Raw genomic sequence first — 19,516 nt, forward strand, 5'->3', positions numbered from 1 at the left:
GCTCCCACAAAGGGTTGAACATTAACATGCAGTTGTGCTCTGAAATCGTTATCAGTGTCTGGGTCGTACCAACTAGTGGGTAGATTAAACATTATTTATTGGTCACATTTTTTTCTTAGCGAACAAAAGAATGTTGACAAAGACATGGTTTTGTATTTTAAATGTTTATCCTGCTCTCATTACCCCGGTCTTTGGGGTCAAATTAATCACCGTCGACAAAAAAAACCAAAACTATTTACACACCCCTGTGTTTCGCTACCGTTCTCTGGAAGCTCACCTGTTGGTTGCTAGGCTGACGTGGGGCGTTCAGGTACTCCCACTCGCCTCCAACGCACAAAGACACAAAATGGAGCTGAAACTACCTGGCTGAGGAAAAGTACAGTTTCGCCCAATAGTATGCATAAACTGAAGTTTTATTCGCGTATTTGAGGAAATATTTATAAGATAAGTCGACTGATACCTCGAGGAAAGGGGATTAAAATGTTATGGACGTTAATCATCGCCGCCTTAATGGCAACAGGTAAGTTGGCCTGTTTTTTATTTTTGCCAAACAGGGTGGGCCCTCTTCCGTGAAAAGTCCGTTGATAAATATTCCTCTATAGCTGCCCGAGTCTTTCTCATTTTGAAACATGTGTGGTATTTTTAGTGTTTTCACAGTTTGTCGATGTTTCTATTTAATCATTATTTACCGCAAAGCTGTATTAAATTGTCTTTTTTTATTTTGTACTTCTATACATTTCAGAGGGAAATATTGTACTTTTTTACTCCACTACATTCATTTGTCACTAGTCCCAAGCGGCCGATCCAAGTTACCTTTTACATAAAAACACATGATATGATGCAGTACTATGTATACAATGTATCTAAAATCGGTTCCACATTGACCAACTACAGTATTGCATGTCTTTGTTAATGATAAAAACAGAATAATTTGATATTCAATAACACTTTGAAATGAGCCATTCTGCATAATGACTATATTATTTTATAGTTTATTAATCATACTTTTAAGTACATTCTGTATTTAAGTAACATTTTGAATTCAGGACTTTTCCTTATAATGGAGTCATTTTAGACTATGGTATTCCTACTACATAAGTAAAGGATCCAAGTTCTCCTTCCATCACTGGTAATTTGTTCTTATGGATAGCATATGTTTTTATGGCAGACAATAATGCATGCAAACAAAAAAGAGAATGGGAGATAGTACGTCATATAAAATAAATATGATGTGTAACAGGTTTTAGGATAGAGGCCTCATCTAGTGTAACAGTTCAACATCACCATAAACTACAGCCTTTAAAGTGGCAGTTGAATCAACAAAAGCCTCAGAAAACCTCCAATAAGAATCAAACAACTTGTTATGATAAAATAATGAGGAGTTCCATCTGGTTAGTGTCATTTACAATCCCACAGACTATGATTTATGTTCTTTGGTATACTTTTTATGGCAGAAACAGTTATGCTATGCTATAATGTCTCATTAGCGCTAAACACAAATTCACAATATTTAATTTAATTAATTAATTTAATTTAATAATTAATGTTTTTAGTAAAAGTTAATGCTGATTGTGCCCTAGAAACCACACTTAACTCCACATTTTGAGGTGCTGTGTTTTATGGTTTCTTTAGGCCTTTACTTTTTAAGATTAGCAATGTGCGAGAGGAAAGTCACAGAAAAAAAACAGCATGTCTGCGATGACTCATCCCTCCCACACACTCAGTGATACTGGCAGTGAGGAAATACTGTTTTCATATACCTGTACCACACCTTAGGGGTATTGTAGAGTAATTAGAAACATGCACCCAATGTTATAAAATGTGAGTGACATTTTGATCATAATAATCATCATCCTCTACCACTCTAATCAATTAAAATCTCCAATATTTCTTTCTAGAGTCCACCATGGCCATCTCGGTCCAGTGCCCCACCAAGAGGTACGTTGTCATCCTCTTCCAGCCCGTCACCCTCACCTGCAACTACCAGACAACCGCCAGTCAGTCTCCTGTCGTCACGTGGAAGTACAAATCCTATTGCCAGGACCCCATTCAGGCTGCGTTGAATCCCAGCAGTGCAAGCACCATTCTGTCTCAGAACAACCCCAACTACAACCCCAACATCGAGTGTGCTGATAGCCAGAGGACGGTGCGCATAGTAGCCTCCAAACAAAGCAGTGCTGTTACCCTCGGCTCGGAGTACCAGGGTCGCAAGATCAGCATTCTAAACAGTGAGTTTATGAAAACTTACACTTTGAAATCACATTCATGTATATAGTAAAGAATGGGCATGATTTTCTTTTTGACTTGATAGGTAAAATGACATATAAGTATGTACATATACTGCTATGAAATTAGTAAAAGTAATGAATTATTAATATGACAGAAGAGTTACAGTCGATTAGTCAATCAACAGAGCATTATTTGCCAACTGTTTTGATGAATCAATTAATCGTTTAAGTAATTTTTCAAGCAAAAAAAGCCAAATATTTGATCGTTTTCATTTCCCAGTTGTGACGTTCTAGTAAATGAAATATCTCTGAATTTTTACTGTTGGTCGGACTCAACAAGACATTTCAGGAGATCACCTTGGGCTCTAGGAAATTGTGACACACAAATTATTTGAATTGCTGGTTGAACATATGATATTTTACAGAGACTTTGGACCAAACATCCTGAGTGAATGCTCACTCAGGATGAATGCTATTCTTTGCACCAATTAGTCAATGATAGTGGATCATTTAACCTCTGCTCTGTCAGTAACTGTCTCTGTAAATTATGTAATACACTAGTTCCTTATTACGTAGAGCTTTGTGTGGCTTGTTCCCACTTTCATATCTGTGCAGATCAGCTTCTCAAACTGAATTAGTATGAATATGTCCACGTGGGACTGAAAGCGTTGTTGTCAGGATGGACGCCATATGTAAATCAGGCTGTTGCAGAAATTAAAATTCAACATTCAAAGGTTTATTTGTCTCATAGGGATATTTTAAATAAGTGCAGTTAAATGCAGGAGTAACATACTCAAGAGGAACATAAAAAGAGAAGGAACATCCTGAAACCAGTGGATTCATGACGGGCCTTTTCATGAGCAACTGTCCTGCTCAAATTATTGTCAGCGCCACACTCTTGCCGGGTTGTTTTTCTGTAATGGACCCCTGCTTTATACCCTCCTGGGATGCGTACAAATGAGATAATCATTTATTTAGAGGACAGAAAGTACAGTAAAACGATAGCCCCCCCCCCACCCAGTATAATTTATATTGCGAATGCATGTGAAACATCACTGTTGTTGTTTTTGTGGTTTTCTTTTCTCAGTGAATGTGACTGATACTGTTCAGAAAATCAACATTATCTCTTTAGCCCTTTTCAAAGTGCAGTGTTTTACTGGGCTGCAAAATGTACCTGTGTCTGGGTAACAACCAAAATAATCTCAATAAAACTCGATCACATGCAGGAATTATCACTAATGCAATATCACACAAAAAGTACAGTTGTAAGCAAGGTTAATGCATTAACTGAGATTTAACAGTTATCAGTAAGGTTGCTAGCCTGATCTCCCTTGAGGGGATTTTATTGACAAAGGCATGGTCACCCTAAATAAGATAAGCCTTTATTGTCTCCTGTGTGTGTGTGTGTGTGTGTGTGTGTGTCTATATATATATATATATATATATCATATATATATATGATATATATATATATACTATATATATAATATATATATATATATATATATATATATATATATATATATATATATATATGTATATATATATATATATATAAATATATATATATATATATATGATATATATATATATATATATATATATATATATGTATATATATATATGTATATGTGTGTATATGTATGTTTAGATATGATGCAGAAAGAGAAAAGAAAGCCTTGGTGGTGGCCTGGGGCATAGGAAGTTTACAGCTCAGGCCTTGAAAATGAGCAACAGAATAATCGATAAGTTATGAATAGGCATGTATAAAAACTTTAACATGTTAAAAACCTGCATTAATGCTTTGACTTAAAAAATAAAAAAGTAATGTATCAGCCGATTTGGTATATGATCTGCCTCATTAGGCCCAGAATAAATTGTACTGTTGTTCAGGTTTCTGTGAGTCAGCCTCCTGTGCTCAGTGTAGAGTGTGGAGGGGCGTACTTTCCGCTCGCGGTGCTTCTAACTGATCTCTCCGGACGTGTCCTTGCAGCACACAAGCACGCACACACACACACACACACACACACACACACACACACACACACACACACACACACACACACACACACACACACACACACACACACACACACACACACACACGCGGTGCAATGCTTTTCAGTAATCTGAACAATCTTTGTCTACTACATGCCAGTTTTTTGACAAACACCCATTCTTCTATCTATTAATGGTTGATATGATTGGCTTATCTTTTAACAAAGACCTTACTGTTTCAATTTTCAAAGTTTTCAAGTTAAAAATGTGGGAAACTTTCATTTTTAGGAATTAACCAAAATGTCAAGCTGAGATAAAAACCTTGAGCCCAGCAGTGTTTCCATCACTGATGACAAACATAGTGAGGCTACAATGGAGTTGGATGGCAAAGAGGTCAATGTAGAAGAAAACACACTCAAAAAGGGCAGAAATATTTGCTGACATGAACATTGTTTCTTCTTCGAGATGTCAAAATACTGCAACTTAACAAGGATTATTATCAAATCCCACTGTTATATGATATTGAATAATAGTAAATAATAATACTGTAGCCACTTTAAAACAAAAAACAATCCCGTGGATCTATTGTTTCTCACAGATGCAGACCTGAATATTGCGCAGACGGCATGGGGCGACAGCGGTGTCTACGTCTGTTCTGTGGTCTCTTCCCAGGACCTTTCAGGAAACGGTGAAGACTACACAGAGCTAATTGTACTCGGTAAGTTGCATTCGTAGGTGTACGTGGTTAGGCAATGTGCTTCTTTTTTGTCGCTATGTGCTTCTTTTTTGTCGCTATGTGCTTCTTTTTTGTCGCTATGTTTCCCCTTTTCTTCACTTTCCTCCTCAACAACACACACACACACACACACGATTACACAGATTTCAAATAATTTTCAAAAGAGTTCCAAATTCCATTCAAACTTTGATTTCAGAAGTCACTAAATCAGAGATCTTCAACAGGGGGTCCAAGACCCCTAGGGGGGTCCTCGGAGTCACTGCAGGGGGGCCTCCAAATTATTGTTAATAATTGAATTTGTTTTCAAAAATGTCTTAACATAAATCCAACATATTAGTAGCAAACATAAATCCCCATTGATAATAGGCTTACTGGCCTAGGTATTAACTAAGATAGCCATCCACAGATACAGTTAATCTTATGGATTCACTGTGCCACATGTATGTTTAACATTAAAAGATGATTTATAAAATCATGCTGACAATTATTATTTTAATAGCTTAGTATTCTATGCACTAAAAAGGTATGTGTAAAGGCTTTAGACTGACCTACACTTTATTGTAGGCCCAGTTTAATATACAACTTAATTTTATACAATATATGTAGTAGGGGGTCCCTACTCCATCTCTCTTTGAGTTTAAAAACCATTGAGGAACCCTGCACTAATAGTGTGTGGGCAGATTTATAGTTAACAGAAAGGCTACTTGGAGCTGTAACAATTCCAAATTTTTCTCAGAAATAATTGCAATTAACAATATAATTGTCCCTTTTAGTCAAATTAAAAAAAAATATGTATTTATTAACAACAAATTAAAGTTTTGAACGAATCCCAGCATACATCTTTTGGTTATATCACTGTTATGTGACCCAGATAATGTAACATTTTGCCCAACAAGGCTTTTTTGAAGAACATTTTCATTTCATTTACATTTTTTTCATCCGTATTGGCAAAACTACGTGGCAAAATAGTCATCACTGATTCTTTACTTACATTTTTTTAAACTCTATCCCCCCTTGTCATTTTTGTTGCAAGTGCCAGGAATTAACAATTTAAATAATAATACAAATATATAGTCATATATAAGGTGGGGGGTAGTGATGGTGAGCAACAAAAGGTTATTTAATCAGCGGGTTTGTCAGGCAGATTTCATGCCAGAAACATAGGCATGCTCAATTTCTCTGGCTTGAGGCTGCTACAGCCAAGGATGTTTGGAGTTGCTATAGCAACAAATGACAGATGTCTCTTGCATAGCTTTAGCTCATCAGTCTGACCAAAGAATATCTAAGAAAAATCAACAACTACCATCAAAAGTCATACCACTTAGGTTCTAGCTAATGTAAGCAGTTCATTGCAGTCAAACAAAGAAATCGCAATTACGTCAATTGCAATTAGACAATTATGTTAATAATTGTTACAGGCCTAACTTGCCACCAGCCTGGTTCTGAGTAAGTCTTTAGAGTAATTCGTTGTAGGCAGTACAATTAGACCAATACTACTTTAAGTAATTGTGGCTTTATCTTTCTTTCACAGAGAGAAAGTCAAATACTACTGACCTCCTGCCTGGCATTGACTTACTGGTTATGGAAGGTAGTACGAGACCCTTGATATAGCTCAGCCATGTTTTAGTCCCACAGTAGAGGTGTATGAGGGAGGTTTAGTTGTAAAGGAAAAGGGAAACATTTCTTACACAACACGCCAGCTGCATTGCTTGAGGTCACTCACGCTGTGAGTTTGAATTTGAACAATTTAGGCTGTAGAAGATTCCTGGCAAAGATCATATTCATCATAGTGCACAATTACAGAGTAGCAACTACAGTATGACTCATCTTGAGAACATACCCCTGCATACAACATCCTGTTGCAAATGTAATGTACAATATCAATGAGAACATTCAAACCCAACTGTTATTAGTGCAGCTTATGATGCACTTCACTTACTTACTTACTTTCTCCATTCCCTCCTTATCAACCTCTGTTTCTCTTTCTTTAATATGGCTCAGCTCCCATGTGTGACTTTCTGTAGTCTGTAGCTGCCTGGTTGCAACAAAAGGGCACTCAGCACACATTTTCTTATCAGTGTACAGAGGCAAATAAAGGGACATTTTCTCCCCTCTCTTTGCTGTTTTTGTCTCTTGGCTAAGCTGCATGTGCTGCCTGAATTGACATGCAGAGTGAAATGCCCCGGGTACAAGGACGAACCGGCTTTACTGGTTTGACAAAACATTGAAAAATACCCAAACAACCACTGCCAACATGCTTTGTTTGTCTGAACACTCAATTGCAGAAGTGAAATCTGAGAGTTGTTTGCAATTATAAACTTAAAGCAGCAGAGCACGGCCTATGCTCAGGCTGACACAAACAACGGCTACATTCTGTTTGACTGTTGTCCACAGATGCATTTACATGTCACTACCTGGAGTTTTTCTGTTAAATATTCTAATGATCCTGCATGTGACATAGGATGGGAAGCCGATTCTGAATGGCTTGTTGAATCTCATAATTTCTGATTTGGCAGCCCACATAAAACTGACTGGGTTGTGCTATTTCACAGTTTGTGTGGTGTTAGGGACCCCAGATACCCAAATGTATGTGCACAAGCACTGAAAAAGTGAGTTTTTTATGATATGTCCTCTTTTAAGTGCGATGTGTAAATCTTCCTCTTGCATAAATGATTTGCTGGGCTTACTGTATGTTCCCTGTTAAAGGAGGAAAAGCATGTGTTGTTGATTAATAATATAAATCTTTGAGAAAAATGTAATTAATGCACCCCTAATTGGCCCACACAGACTGGCTCCTGGTTGTTTTGGTGGTTATGGGCTTCCTGTTGCTGCTGCTCCTGATCGGGATCTGCTGGTGCCAGTGCTGTCCACACACCTGTTGTTGCTATATCAGGTGCCCCTGCTGCCCTGACCGTTGCTGCTGCCCACGAGCATGTGAGTACCAAATGGAAAGCCAATGAAATTGTACTTGTTGTCTTTCTTTTACTGCATGTAACCTAGAGCTGGCTATTGAACCTACATTTTTGGACTAAAATGTAGGGCTGGGCATCGTTCAACATATTTCGATCTGGTGCCAATTTCGATACTTCAGTTTTGATGCCGATACTTTTTTTCAATACCAAATGTTTTAAAATCCATTTCAACATCAACAAAAATACATTAAACACAAAACTTATTTTCCACCTTAATTGTGAATCATTGTGTTATCAAAATTTAAAAAATCTGGTAACACTGCTCACTCAGAGTAACATTAATAAAACTGGTTGTGCTTTTGGATAGGTGTGCGCCAGTCAGATACTCAGGATTGGTATCAATCCGAACTTGACCAAAATGAACAAAAGAGAAACCTTTTTGTCACAACATAACATATTATAAATAATAATTAAATATACAAATTACATTGTGTACGGGCTAATCTTGAACTAACTAAAATGCAAAGGAATGTAAACTACAAAGACTTTTTAGTGCAAACTGCATAATGACACAAACCTTTAACAATAAACTTGTTGACTGCCCTGTTGTCAACGTTGAACTAATGGAGGACTAACTTAAGTGCAAAGGAAAGTAACTGAATTGCCTTGTTGCTGAAAGGTGCTGTAGAAATAAAGTTGCCTTGCAACCTCAGCCTGTCAGTCAGTCACCAGGGCACAGAAACCACTGTTGTGCCTGCTTGTCGCAGAGGAAGTGAACGTCAACAGCACCGCGACCGCTTTTGCCTCACCATTAATATATCGCAGCAAACGCTGTCTGCATGAAGTTTTCAACAACGTAACCACACTTGAAACCACTTTATCGGCATTGCTGTGACTTCAACAAAACTGCAGAGCCGACTGTGTGTGTGTGTGTGTGTGTGTGTGTGTGTGTGTGTGTGTGTGTGTGTGTGTGTGTGTATATATATATATATATGTATGTGTGCGCTCTGCTCTCTGCCAATATGCAGAGAGGACAGATAAGCTTGCGCTTATGCGCTCAGACGCTTTTGGAACCGAAATTTGGCACCGAAAGATAAATAATGTTTCGATAATCATAGGATCGGAGTGTTTCTTTCAGTGCCATTAAAGTATCGACATTCGGTGCCCATGCCCTAAAATGTGTCTGTGGCACGTGTATCACATACTGTCAAGTAACAACATTGGCACCGAAAGTCTGGTCAGATTCTGTTATCAGAAACTCAGATCTGTTTCCAATTCAAATCATAATTTTACCAATATTAGACTGGATTTTATGTAAACAAAGTACTTATATGGCTGCTTGCACTTGGACAACATTACATTTACACAACATTTGAGAAGTTTTAAGTCTTTTGTTAAGAAAAAAAAAAATGTCTTGTAGAAAATGGTGTCCAAGAAAGAAAAAAAAATCAAAACACATGTTCTAACTTCTGAAATACTAATCAAGTCTCAAAAGGCTTTAAATGTCTGTCTTTCGGTAATATGCACCCACACCTGTCGATCAAATTAAGCTTTGGTTAACTGATTACATCTAACAAAAATGAAACACTTACAACTGCACAAAATTTGGCTCCTAAAGTATGAAATAATTGTTTTGCTATCAGTACTAAAACTGCGATATGGTACTGGCACAAGTATTAAAAAATGTCAAACTATACCCAGCTCTAATGTAAAATTAAAAAAGAGAGTTCCTAAATATTTCTGGACTTATTCACATCATGTACTGTAGTACTCTACTTTGTGGGTTTTTATATGCAAAGTAAACAAATGTAAAACACACACTCGGAATGTACCTACATTTCACAGCTTACTTTGGATTGTTTTAGCAAAATTGTGGTGTGTGTATATTTATTGTGGTTAGCTGCACTGTACATGCTCTATAGTGTGCAAGGTTGATACAGCACAAACCAAAGATTATACTCCATGAAACAATCTCTAATTTATTTAAGCAATGCATATTTGCCTTATTATTGAGAGTTAGATCTAACTCCCAACAGGAAATAAACAATTACGCATATTTCCCGCAGCAGAGATGAGGTTGTCAGCCCCCCCCCCCCCCTTTCCTCTGCGGGGAAACTCTGCCAACATTTTAAACTGTCTTTAAGTCTACCCTTAAAATTCCATTGGCCTTCAGCAGTTTCTGTGTTAGTTTCTGTCCATGCAAACTAAGACTTATGACATGTTTCTGCTGTTTCACACAGTCATGTTTTCTTTCCACTTTGACAACTGTCGTCCATTATGTCGCAGTGTACGAGGCAGGAAAAGCAGTGAAGAAAGGTGGTATGCCAATGAGTCAATATGCTCCCACCCTCTATGCTCCCAGTATGTATGCCCAGCCAGCATACGGTGGCCAGCCTGGTATGCCTCTGCTTCCTCTACCAAACGGAGCTGGACCCCTACCTCTCCAGAACGGCTACGGTCGGGATTATGATGGCGCTAGCTCTGGTGAGAGTTGTTTTCCAGTCCTGATTAAATGTCAACTGATTAATCATTTCTGTAGCAGTTCTTTAGTGTTCAACTTGTGTGGCCAGATAAATATAAATGTTATAATTACATATAATCCCCTCCCTAATTTGTTTTAATGTTGAGCTTTGTTGAATTTGCTTTGTTGTTTAAATTTGCTGTGTTGTCTGTGCAGTTGGACAGGGCTCCCAGGTGCCTCTTCTGCGTGAACAAGACGGGGGAGGGGACCACAGTGAGTAAAATGAGAAGAAGAAACACTCAAAGGAATTTCAGTGGCTATTTGTGTTCTAGCCTTGCCCCCACTAAACCTGCCAATGTCGAGATGTTTTCACACTTCAAAAAGTACATTTGACTGTGGTTTCTCACCAGTAGAATTCTTGAAGTAAGTTGCACCCGATTGTTGGAAAGAAAGAAGAAAAAAGCATTTGATATTTTATCTTTTGTGACCTATTGATGGAAAGTTTGTGCAGGACTCTTTTGAATTACACTAGTTTGTCTACTCATATTAATTTTGGGTGTGATTTAAATGATTATTATATTTTATCCTTCATTTAATGCTTTGTTTACTGTAATCTGCTGTGTTTTGTCTTCCCCTGCCTGCTAATGTTGGCAGCACGCTCTACTTTGCCACTGCCAGCTCTATCGTGCCATCATTCAGATCAATCAGTCAGACTTAAAGTTAGGGCTGCACGACATGAGGAAAATATCTAATTGCGATTATTTTGACTGCGATTGTGATATGATTCACGATATTGGAGGCAATGATCGTTTTTGTGTCATTATTCTCATTTTTCATTGACAATTATTAACATTGAAAGAAATTAAAATGATTATAGTGTGTTTTTTTTCGAGGATCTGTACCAAACAAAGATTTTTTTTTTTCTTTAGTCTGTAGGATACGATTTGTAGGCCGAGACGTCTCTGCAGCACTACAATACTTCATTCAGAATGGTTTAACACATATTTTGCCATTAACAAATATTGCGCCCCCCTGCGATTTGGATATTGGACTAGTCCATATTGTGATTTCGATACAATTGCGATTAATTGTGCAGCCCTAGTTACAATCGGAATCCATAGATACCCAATGTAAAATGACTCAGATCTTGACCAGGCCCAATACTAATACTAAAAAGGGGGCTCTGACTCCAGTGTGCAGGGTTTGCCTTGGACTGACTGTCATGTTCAAGCACAGTGAGTCAGTATATTTGCATGATGCTGAAATCTGACTTCCTCTCTTCTTCCCTTCAGCTCGCAGTGGGTATCGCATCCAGGTGGACCCCGATGGGAACGCCACACGTGCCATTTACTACATGGAGAGGGAGCTGGCCAACATGGACCCATCCAGACCTGGCAACTACAACCGCTGTGAGTGACTGATCACTTCCTGCTATTCTGGTCTCAGTTACTGCGCCTCAGACTGAAGAAATGAGAAAATGAATCAACTTCTATTAAAAGCTATTAAGAGACAGCCATTTTAACTACTGCGTGTGTCTAGTTTACATTCCCTCCAAATGGACGACTCAATCTTCTGAACACAGCCATACTGAGAAATACAGAGAGAGTTGTGTGGATTAGCTTTGTAGCAACTAATTTGGCAATGGCTTGAATATAACGGACTTTTATTAATATCAAAAAGTTACGCACTAAAGCGTTAAGGGGGTGACTTCAAGAAAGAGAGTGAAACTCAAGACGTTGAATACTGGAAATCACCCCAGCTCTACTCTCGGCCCAGCTCTTCCTCTAGGTCAAGGGTTGTCAAAGTCTCACAACATAACAACATAATGAATATTTTTGCTACTTTAATTGTTTGAATACAGTGCTGCTAAATCAACCGACATTACAGCCTCTGAATGAATAAACCGGGCACAGACTTTAAGGGGCCCTATTTTAACGATCTAAGCGCATGGCGTGAAGTGCCTGGCGCAGGTGCGTATAGGGCGTGTACGAATCCACTTTTGCCAGATAAACGGCGTAAAAAAGGATCCGTGCGCTAGGCGCATGGTTCAAAAGGGTTGTACTTAGTTGTCTTAATTAATCATAGGTGTGTTTTGGGCGTAACCTGCAATAAACCAATCAGAGTGTCATCTCCCATTTCTGTTTGTACCTTGGCACAATGCTATTATGATGGCGGATTTGCTAAGCAGGAAGGAGAGATTTTAAGGAGAAGAAACTGATCTGCTCGTGCGTGAAGTGAAAGCGCATAACACTATTTCACATTGTAATATTTTTTATAATCTTTTGCATATTTGTGTGCTGCTGCTAATAACGTTCCTGACTGTAAACGGCCACAGTCAATGGCACAGTCACCAACTTTTAGAACAAGTCAGCGGTGTGTTACGCTGAACTTAAATTATATTATTGGCTAACCACTTAAATTTAGCTTATTTTGGCTTTCTGTTACGAAGCTGAATTCTCTGCCCTTCCTTGTGTCCAAAAGTTGGCTTTAGTTTGCCTATCCTTTACCCACACATCATTTTATTTCCTCTGTTCTACTTACCATCTCTGTTTTTCCCTCCACAGTAGATAATATGACTGAAGTCAGTTCCCTGCACGATAGCGTGGAGGCTCGAGGCCGTGGGGGGCGCTCCCAGCCGCCACATCTGCCCACCGTCTATGACCGGGATGAAGCCATGAGCACCATCAGCAGTGTTTCCCAGCAAGGCCACCGCCGTGATGACTACCCGCGCCATGGTGGTGGGAACATGGAGAATCGTGTACGTGCCCGCTCCATGGACAACCTTGATGACATTGGACGGCGCTACGGCCGAGATGACCCACCACAACGCTTCCCAGATGAGCCCAGAGGCAGGAGAGGGTGAGTCTTATTTCTCTGACTGTTACACCAAAATCTACCCATTTAGCAGTGGCATTAGTTACCTGAGAGAGCTACAGGCTCAGTGCCTTAAACAGTAACATGATTGTTGTTGTCTAGCTTGGTGCACTAAGCTTCGACCCAACACTACTACGAGCACTATGATCCTTAAAAACAAAACATTTTAAGTTTTGCATGCTCCTTTTTGGTTATGTTGTTGCCATATATGATCATCTGCACCAGTTAAGCTAGCAATGGCTGATATTAGACCAAATGTAATACTTAATTCACACTTGAGAGAACTTGTATCCACTGTATTTAACTCTTAAGAAATACTGCAATTATTGAGAGAAATACAAACGGGGACAGATTTCTTTGTGTGGGCTCTTGATTGGCTTCTCAGCTAATCATTCATGAATCCTATTATGTTTTTTGTTTTTTTTGCAGGGGTTAGGGTGCAGCCTTAATGTGGGATCAGGAGGAAGCTAGTGGAATTTGTGTGTTTTGCATGGCGGGGATGGCCTCTATTAGGAGAGAGAATACAAAATAGATTCTTTTTTGCGGTTAATTTCTTATTATTAACAAAATGCATATAAATTAAAATGATTCATTTGCTCATTTCAAACATTATTTAAACATAATGTATTAAACTTGCTGACTCTGAATTTTGCTTTGTTAGATGTATGTATGTTAATGGTGGCCTCTATTGGCTGGCCGCTGCCATTTAGAACATAATGAGCGATTAAGTGTACAGCAGGTGAGTCCTTAAGATGCAACAACTTTAGAGTGCTTTATCATACAGTTTCACCAGAAAGCAGGCTTACTCTATTGTGATGTTTTTATTTTTATTCTTATTTATGTCCTTATCTCTTACTCTTACCTGTACTTCTCTTGTGTTACATTCACACTGCAGTTGCTGCTTAGACACCTGAATCTCCCTACGGGGATAATAAAGGTTTAGCTTATCTTATTTATGCTATGAATGTGTATATATAATATATTTAGAGTAGGTGTATATTGTTTTCGCAATGTATATTGCGATCCTGGCCACAGGAATTCAAATTCTGTCTCATCTCTTCTCAGTTTCCCCAGAACAGCAAAACTTATGTCTTTGTATGAGTCTGTGCACTTTGGGTACGGGGTTTGCCGGATCTCACAATGTATCAGACAAGACACAGGTTATTTCCCTATAGCTGAGACATGCATCAGTGCAATAACAACAGCACATTAAGTACTTGACTAGCAGATTTGATTGAACTTTGTTCCTCTTCTGTTTTTTTTTTAACAGTGATTTATTTATTTTTTTACATTTTACTATATATAACAAATTACTATATATATATATATAGATAGATATAGATGATTATGAAACGTTTCACAATGATTTTACTTCTGTTTTTCCCCTTCAGCTATTTATTATGTATATAGCCACGTTATGTCAACAAAACAACATGCTTGTTAACAGAAGCATGATGTGGTAGTATGTCTGTGACTTTTTTCCCAACGTTATACAAGCTGTATAGTTATGGATTTAACAGATTATTAAAAAGGTTAAAAAAAACAACTAATTGTTTACTGTAAGTTGAATTTAAAGAGAAAGAAATATGGCAATAAAGAGCAATATTTATATATTGTTAGTAATTAGTATAGGATGATGCATCTTTAGAGAATAAGCTGATACCAAAGCTGACACTTCTGCTTATCCTTATTTTTATTTTATTTTTTTGATATTTTTTACGTGAAAATAAGGCTTAAATTCTGTTTATAGTTTGAACCCATTCTTTCATTGTTCATTGGGAGTCACCAAAAATGTGAAAGTGTAACCTTCACTAAGGAAAGTGTAAAAAAATAGAATAACTTAGAGGGGGATTTCAAAGCCACCAATCTTAGAACCAGCCAGTCAGTGGCCTGGGTGGGGCTCTCCAAACTAAAATGTAACAAATACATACTTGTAGTTTCGGTGGTTTAACGTCTGCCTATTAGACGTCACTGTAAAAAAGATTACAGGTTCAGCCAAGTTAAATCTAAATTGCCAGTCTACTCCTGGGACTACTTTGTTTTGGGTGTGATATATTTTCTGTATTTGCATTTGTATGCTCCCTTACTTCAAAATTATTCAACTTCTTTAAACTTTTCTGTGGCCTTTTTTAAAGCATAATCTGTGTTGTCCGCGAAGTTACGGTGGCCATGTATATTGGCCCAGATATTTAAAACTGCTGACCAAATTTCTATAGAGGATCTGCTGATTGTCAAAGGTTGTAATTTGTCAATTATCTTGTGTATTGCTGGATAAGAAACCAATATCGAAATGATCTGAAAACTATAAATCTCACCCTGTATAGAGTTGCACTGACTTTAGTGGCCTGCACACATTTGACAATGTAGCTGAAACTTCAGATGCAGTCCAGTAAGGTGACTTCTACAAGACATAGCAACCGGGTCCTCAGCCGTGGTTTAAACTGGAACTGAGGACACAACCGTGAGGTTTAAAGTGCTCTATTGAGCAGCTAATCTATTGACGTGATGGAGTAACAGCCCCAGTATGTCCCTGCTTCCTCTCAATGTGTGCTGCTTTTCTGTCTCTTTAGCTCAGATGATGGGTGGAGCAGTAGCGCCCGCAGCGGCAACAATCGTGACTTTGACGACCGCAGGCGTCGCGATTACTCCCCCGATGATCGTCGGAGAGGAGACGGAGGGGGTCTCCCAGGGAGACGCAGCCGCAGCCGTGACGATCTGATGGACCTGGAGAGGGATCGCCGGCCGGGCGCCGATGCCAGGGGCAGGCGAGACGATTATGATGACAGCTTCCTGCGAGAAGCCTTGGAGAAGAAGAAGATGGGCGAGCAGCAGAGGTCGCGCAGCCGCGAGCACCTGGACAGCGAGAGCGACCGCTCGGATCGTGGGAGGGTGCCACGTGGGCCCCCACCGCTTCCTCAGATCCCACCCTCTGGACATCCTGGTCGCCGTGAGGACTACCCACCTCCTCCACTTCCACCATACAGTGAAGATGAAAGTGTGTCATCTTCAAAGAAAAGCAACCTCCGCAAGGTGAGTCTCAGCAAACCGCTATACACCATACCAACACACACTGAGATGTTTCAGAGTGACTTTAAAGAAATGTTCAAGATCAGGTCTGTCGTATAACAACAGTCATATTAACAATGAAACAAGTTTGTTTGGCTCGCTGTATTCATTCCTCCTGTTCAGTGTTGGGGAAGTTACTTTTAAAAAGTAGTGTTTGCTCATTACTCGTTACTTCTTAAAAAAGTAATCCGTTACTTTACTTAGTTACCCCCTATGGAAAGTTAAAAAAACGGAAAGTAACTTTTTACGTTACTTGTTACTTTTATGTGACTTTTAAAAGTAGGAATCTCTGGCAGAGACTGAAGTTAATTATACAAAAACTATCTTTGACCATAAAGCCAATCTATGGTTTATCAGTGAAGTGTCTGAACTTCACTGTAGACTGGATTCTCTACTCACAGAGTGACGGCTGATTCATTATGAACGAGTCCAGCGCGGGTTGAATGCACATCAGGTCATCGGCGTTACACGGTGTTAGTGTATACTATGTAATGTCTGTATCGACTTGTACCGGTCGCGCAGCCACGATGGTCCGTGCATTGTCTTAGACACATGCAGCCTCTTGTCCGCAGCGTGTCCGTGCAACCGACACAAGTCCACAGCGGTCCGCTGCGTGTATGTATGAGCCCATCTCCACCGCATCCATCTGTGAGGTTGTCCGCTTTGTGTCTGCCTGACTCAGAGCGGCGTCTAGCAAAAAGCCACAAAGCTTAAACCGCTCCTCGCTTGCCATGATTGCTCTGCTACCAGCCTCTGTCACGTACCGTGTGGAACTTGTGAGAAGGCAGTGTCGCTGTCAAATCTGTTCCTGGTAAAAGTAACGTTGCGCCGAATTCAAAAAGGAACTAGGTTTCGTTACCACATTTTCAGTAGTTCCGCGTTACACTACTTTTTACCCGAAAAAAGTAGTTACGTTACTGTAACGCGTTACTAAACACTTAACACTGCTCCTGTTCATACTGGACTAAAGGATGATAATGCAGTTTCAATTAAAGTGATTTGAAAAGTCTGAATTGGTCAAATTCAGTGGATGTCTTCTAAAGTAATATTAGTATGAAATTCCCTCTCTGTGTTTCCCTGTTGAGCTGCAGTAGACAGATGGTAACAAAATTAACTTTGAAAGATATCTACTTGATATGAATAACATTTAGAGCTGAACCCTAATATTAGCTTCAGAAAAGTTTTAGAATACATTTTTGCATGGAGAGAGTGCTGTGGATTTCCCCCCCACCGCTTTCATTAGAGCATGAGCATGAGAAAGAGCTCTCCTAATGATGTATGTCTCCTAATGAAGTATGAACCGGAGGAGTTATTACAACAAGCAAAATCTGTTCATATGGGCACCTGACTATTGTTTCAAGACAGACTTAAAAAATGATGAACCTATTCTTTAGGTAGGAGTGTCAACTCTATGACACGGACATGTTTATGAAAAATTGAAAATGTTATGATTATTATGATCAAAGTTAGGACTTCTGTGATGGGACAGACCATGAGGAAGCCACGTTATTTCTTTAGCCGTGAGATTAAAGGATAAGTGTGTTTCTATATTTGAATTGATTTTTACTAACAAGTATTACCTGTGCAGCTAAAGCATTATAAAGATTATTCCGCTGTGCTATAAAGCAAACACATCAATGAGCCACACCGTTGCACTGGCTGGCATGATCCTTCATTATCATTAACATTGGGCACTGTAGTTTATTTAGAGTCAATTTGTGAATCACATCCATCGACCTGCTGCTGTAAATAATCAAGGGCGCACCAAAGGTGTATTGATCCGTGGTTGAAAACGGTGCCCACCAGTGCACTTTTTACTCATGTTTGAGTAATGTTTGTCAAAAACTACAGCTGTTTTATTTTAGGAAATTGAAATTCTTGAAATTATGTATTTGTCACCCTTCTCAAAAGATTGAGGGATTTCATTTTTGGTCTTTTCACTGAATTTGTTGACAATAAGAAACCTATATGTTTTATACATATGATATATAAAAATATCACCAGCCTTATTCTTGAAGTCTTATTCAGGCACCTAACATGTGATTAAATTAGGACTTATGTTTTTCCCCCAGTTTATAATATATGTCAAGTTGACACGACTTTTCTTGCCTTGCAGAACGGAGCAGTGAGTCGAGAGAGCCTGGTGGTGTGAAACCAGTCATGACGTGAGCAACCTGTCCAATACTGCAGCTCTGGACCAGTTGATTTCTAAATCTGTAAATATTAGTCACACTGCTGATTCACTGCGCTGATTTTTATATTTCATAATTTACAGTAAACTTATCACAAATTGATGCTGAATGTATACTTTTCTAAACTGGGAAGAGGTGCACAGATGAAATGTTACGTGCCTTTTCATGTATAAAACATTGTGGCTGCCACAAGTGCCTTAAGAGTGTACAGAATTTTACTTGTAGACGTGAAAGTCAAGTTGATAAATAATTCTCTGTAAAGGTGTTTTACATCTTGACGAGTAAACGTGTTCCGATTGGTTTCAACTTTTTGTAGTTTCAGTTAGCTGATACAAGTACTGATGTAGATTTGCAGGGGTCTATAGATTCTTCTGGCTTTTTACTTGTGAAAATTAGTTTTTATGAGAAAAACTATGTACATTTAAAGGAATTTATTTTATCTCTGCTTTTTGCTTTTAGTTGTGTTTGAGTTTGCTCAATGTATTTAGAAACCTGGTTAGAATTTGTCTTTAAGTACTCGCATTTCATGTTATGTTTTCTTTTTCTTTTTTTTACACAAGATTTCAGTTTTAACTTGCAGTATGTTGTACAGCTGACCAGTAATACACTTTGAAACTGCAAATGTTTATTGTGATGTGATGAAACCTAATTTTACAATAAATGTCTCTATTGCCAGGCCATTTATTTATTTATTTGACTTGCAGAGTTTTGCCACTAGATGACACCATTGTGCTAGTCTGTAGTTTAATGACACAGTAGATGTGATTCTCTGGATCTTGGGACACATTATTCGGACAAAGTTGTACATTCATTGCTGCTGGATGTGGAACGGCACAATGTTTAAGACTAAAAACAACTTTCTTTACTGATTCATTACTTGGACACTGAGTAAGTTAAGAGAAGAGTGAAATCCGGCGGAATTTCTTGTGGCAACAGAGCAAATATAGACTACCTCTCTGACACAATCTCAGCATAAACAGTTTTCTAGTGCATTGGTTCCCCACCTGGGGTCCGGGGACCCCTCAGGGGGGCGGCAAAGATCACAGGGG

General features: G+C 38.8%; 1 protein-coding gene across 2 annotated transcripts; it reads left to right on the top strand.

The window, feature by feature from the left end:
• The first annotated feature begins 305 nt into the window (after positions 1–305).
• lsr (lipolysis stimulated lipoprotein receptor) lies at positions 306–19,147 on the top strand. 2 transcript variants are annotated; one of them, XM_078252322.1, is made up of 11 exons: positions 306–520; positions 1,899–2,228; positions 4,825–4,944; positions 6,494–6,550; positions 7,750–7,896; positions 10,161–10,358; positions 10,552–10,608; positions 11,628–11,744; positions 12,900–13,194; positions 15,780–16,239; positions 18,392–19,147. In XM_078252322.1, the coding sequence occupies exons 1-11, from the start codon at positions 481–483 to the stop codon at positions 18,425–18,427; spliced, it is 1,857 nt and encodes a 618-aa protein (XP_078108448.1). In that variant the 5' UTR covers positions 306–480; the 3' UTR covers positions 18,428–19,147. The 2 variants fall into 2 exon arrangements, with proteins under 2 accessions (XP_078108448.1, XP_078108449.1); XM_078252323.1 differs by lacking the exon at positions 6,494–6,550.
• Positions 19,148–19,516: the final 369 nt, after the last annotated feature.

This window comes from Sander vitreus, chromosome 6, assembly GCF_031162955.1.
Source record: "Sander vitreus isolate 19-12246 chromosome 6, sanVit1, whole genome shotgun sequence".
In the NCBI taxonomy this organism is placed as follows: Eukaryota; Metazoa; Chordata; class Actinopteri; order Perciformes; family Percidae; genus Sander; species Sander vitreus.

Bases quoted from the DNA above. Each gene is read 5' to 3' on its own strand.
- lsr (XM_078252322.1), top strand. From the start codon at position 481: ATGTTATGGACGTTAATCATCGCCGCCTTAATGGCAACAG. The intron at 4,945-6,493 runs GTAAGTTGCATT...TTTCTTTCACAG, and splicing joins CACAGAGCTAATTGTACTCG to AGAGAAAGTCAAATACTACT. The intron at 13,195-15,779 runs GTGAGTCTTATT...CTGTCTCTTTAG, and splicing joins GAGCCCAGAGGCAGGAGAGG to CTCAGATGATGGGTGGAGCA.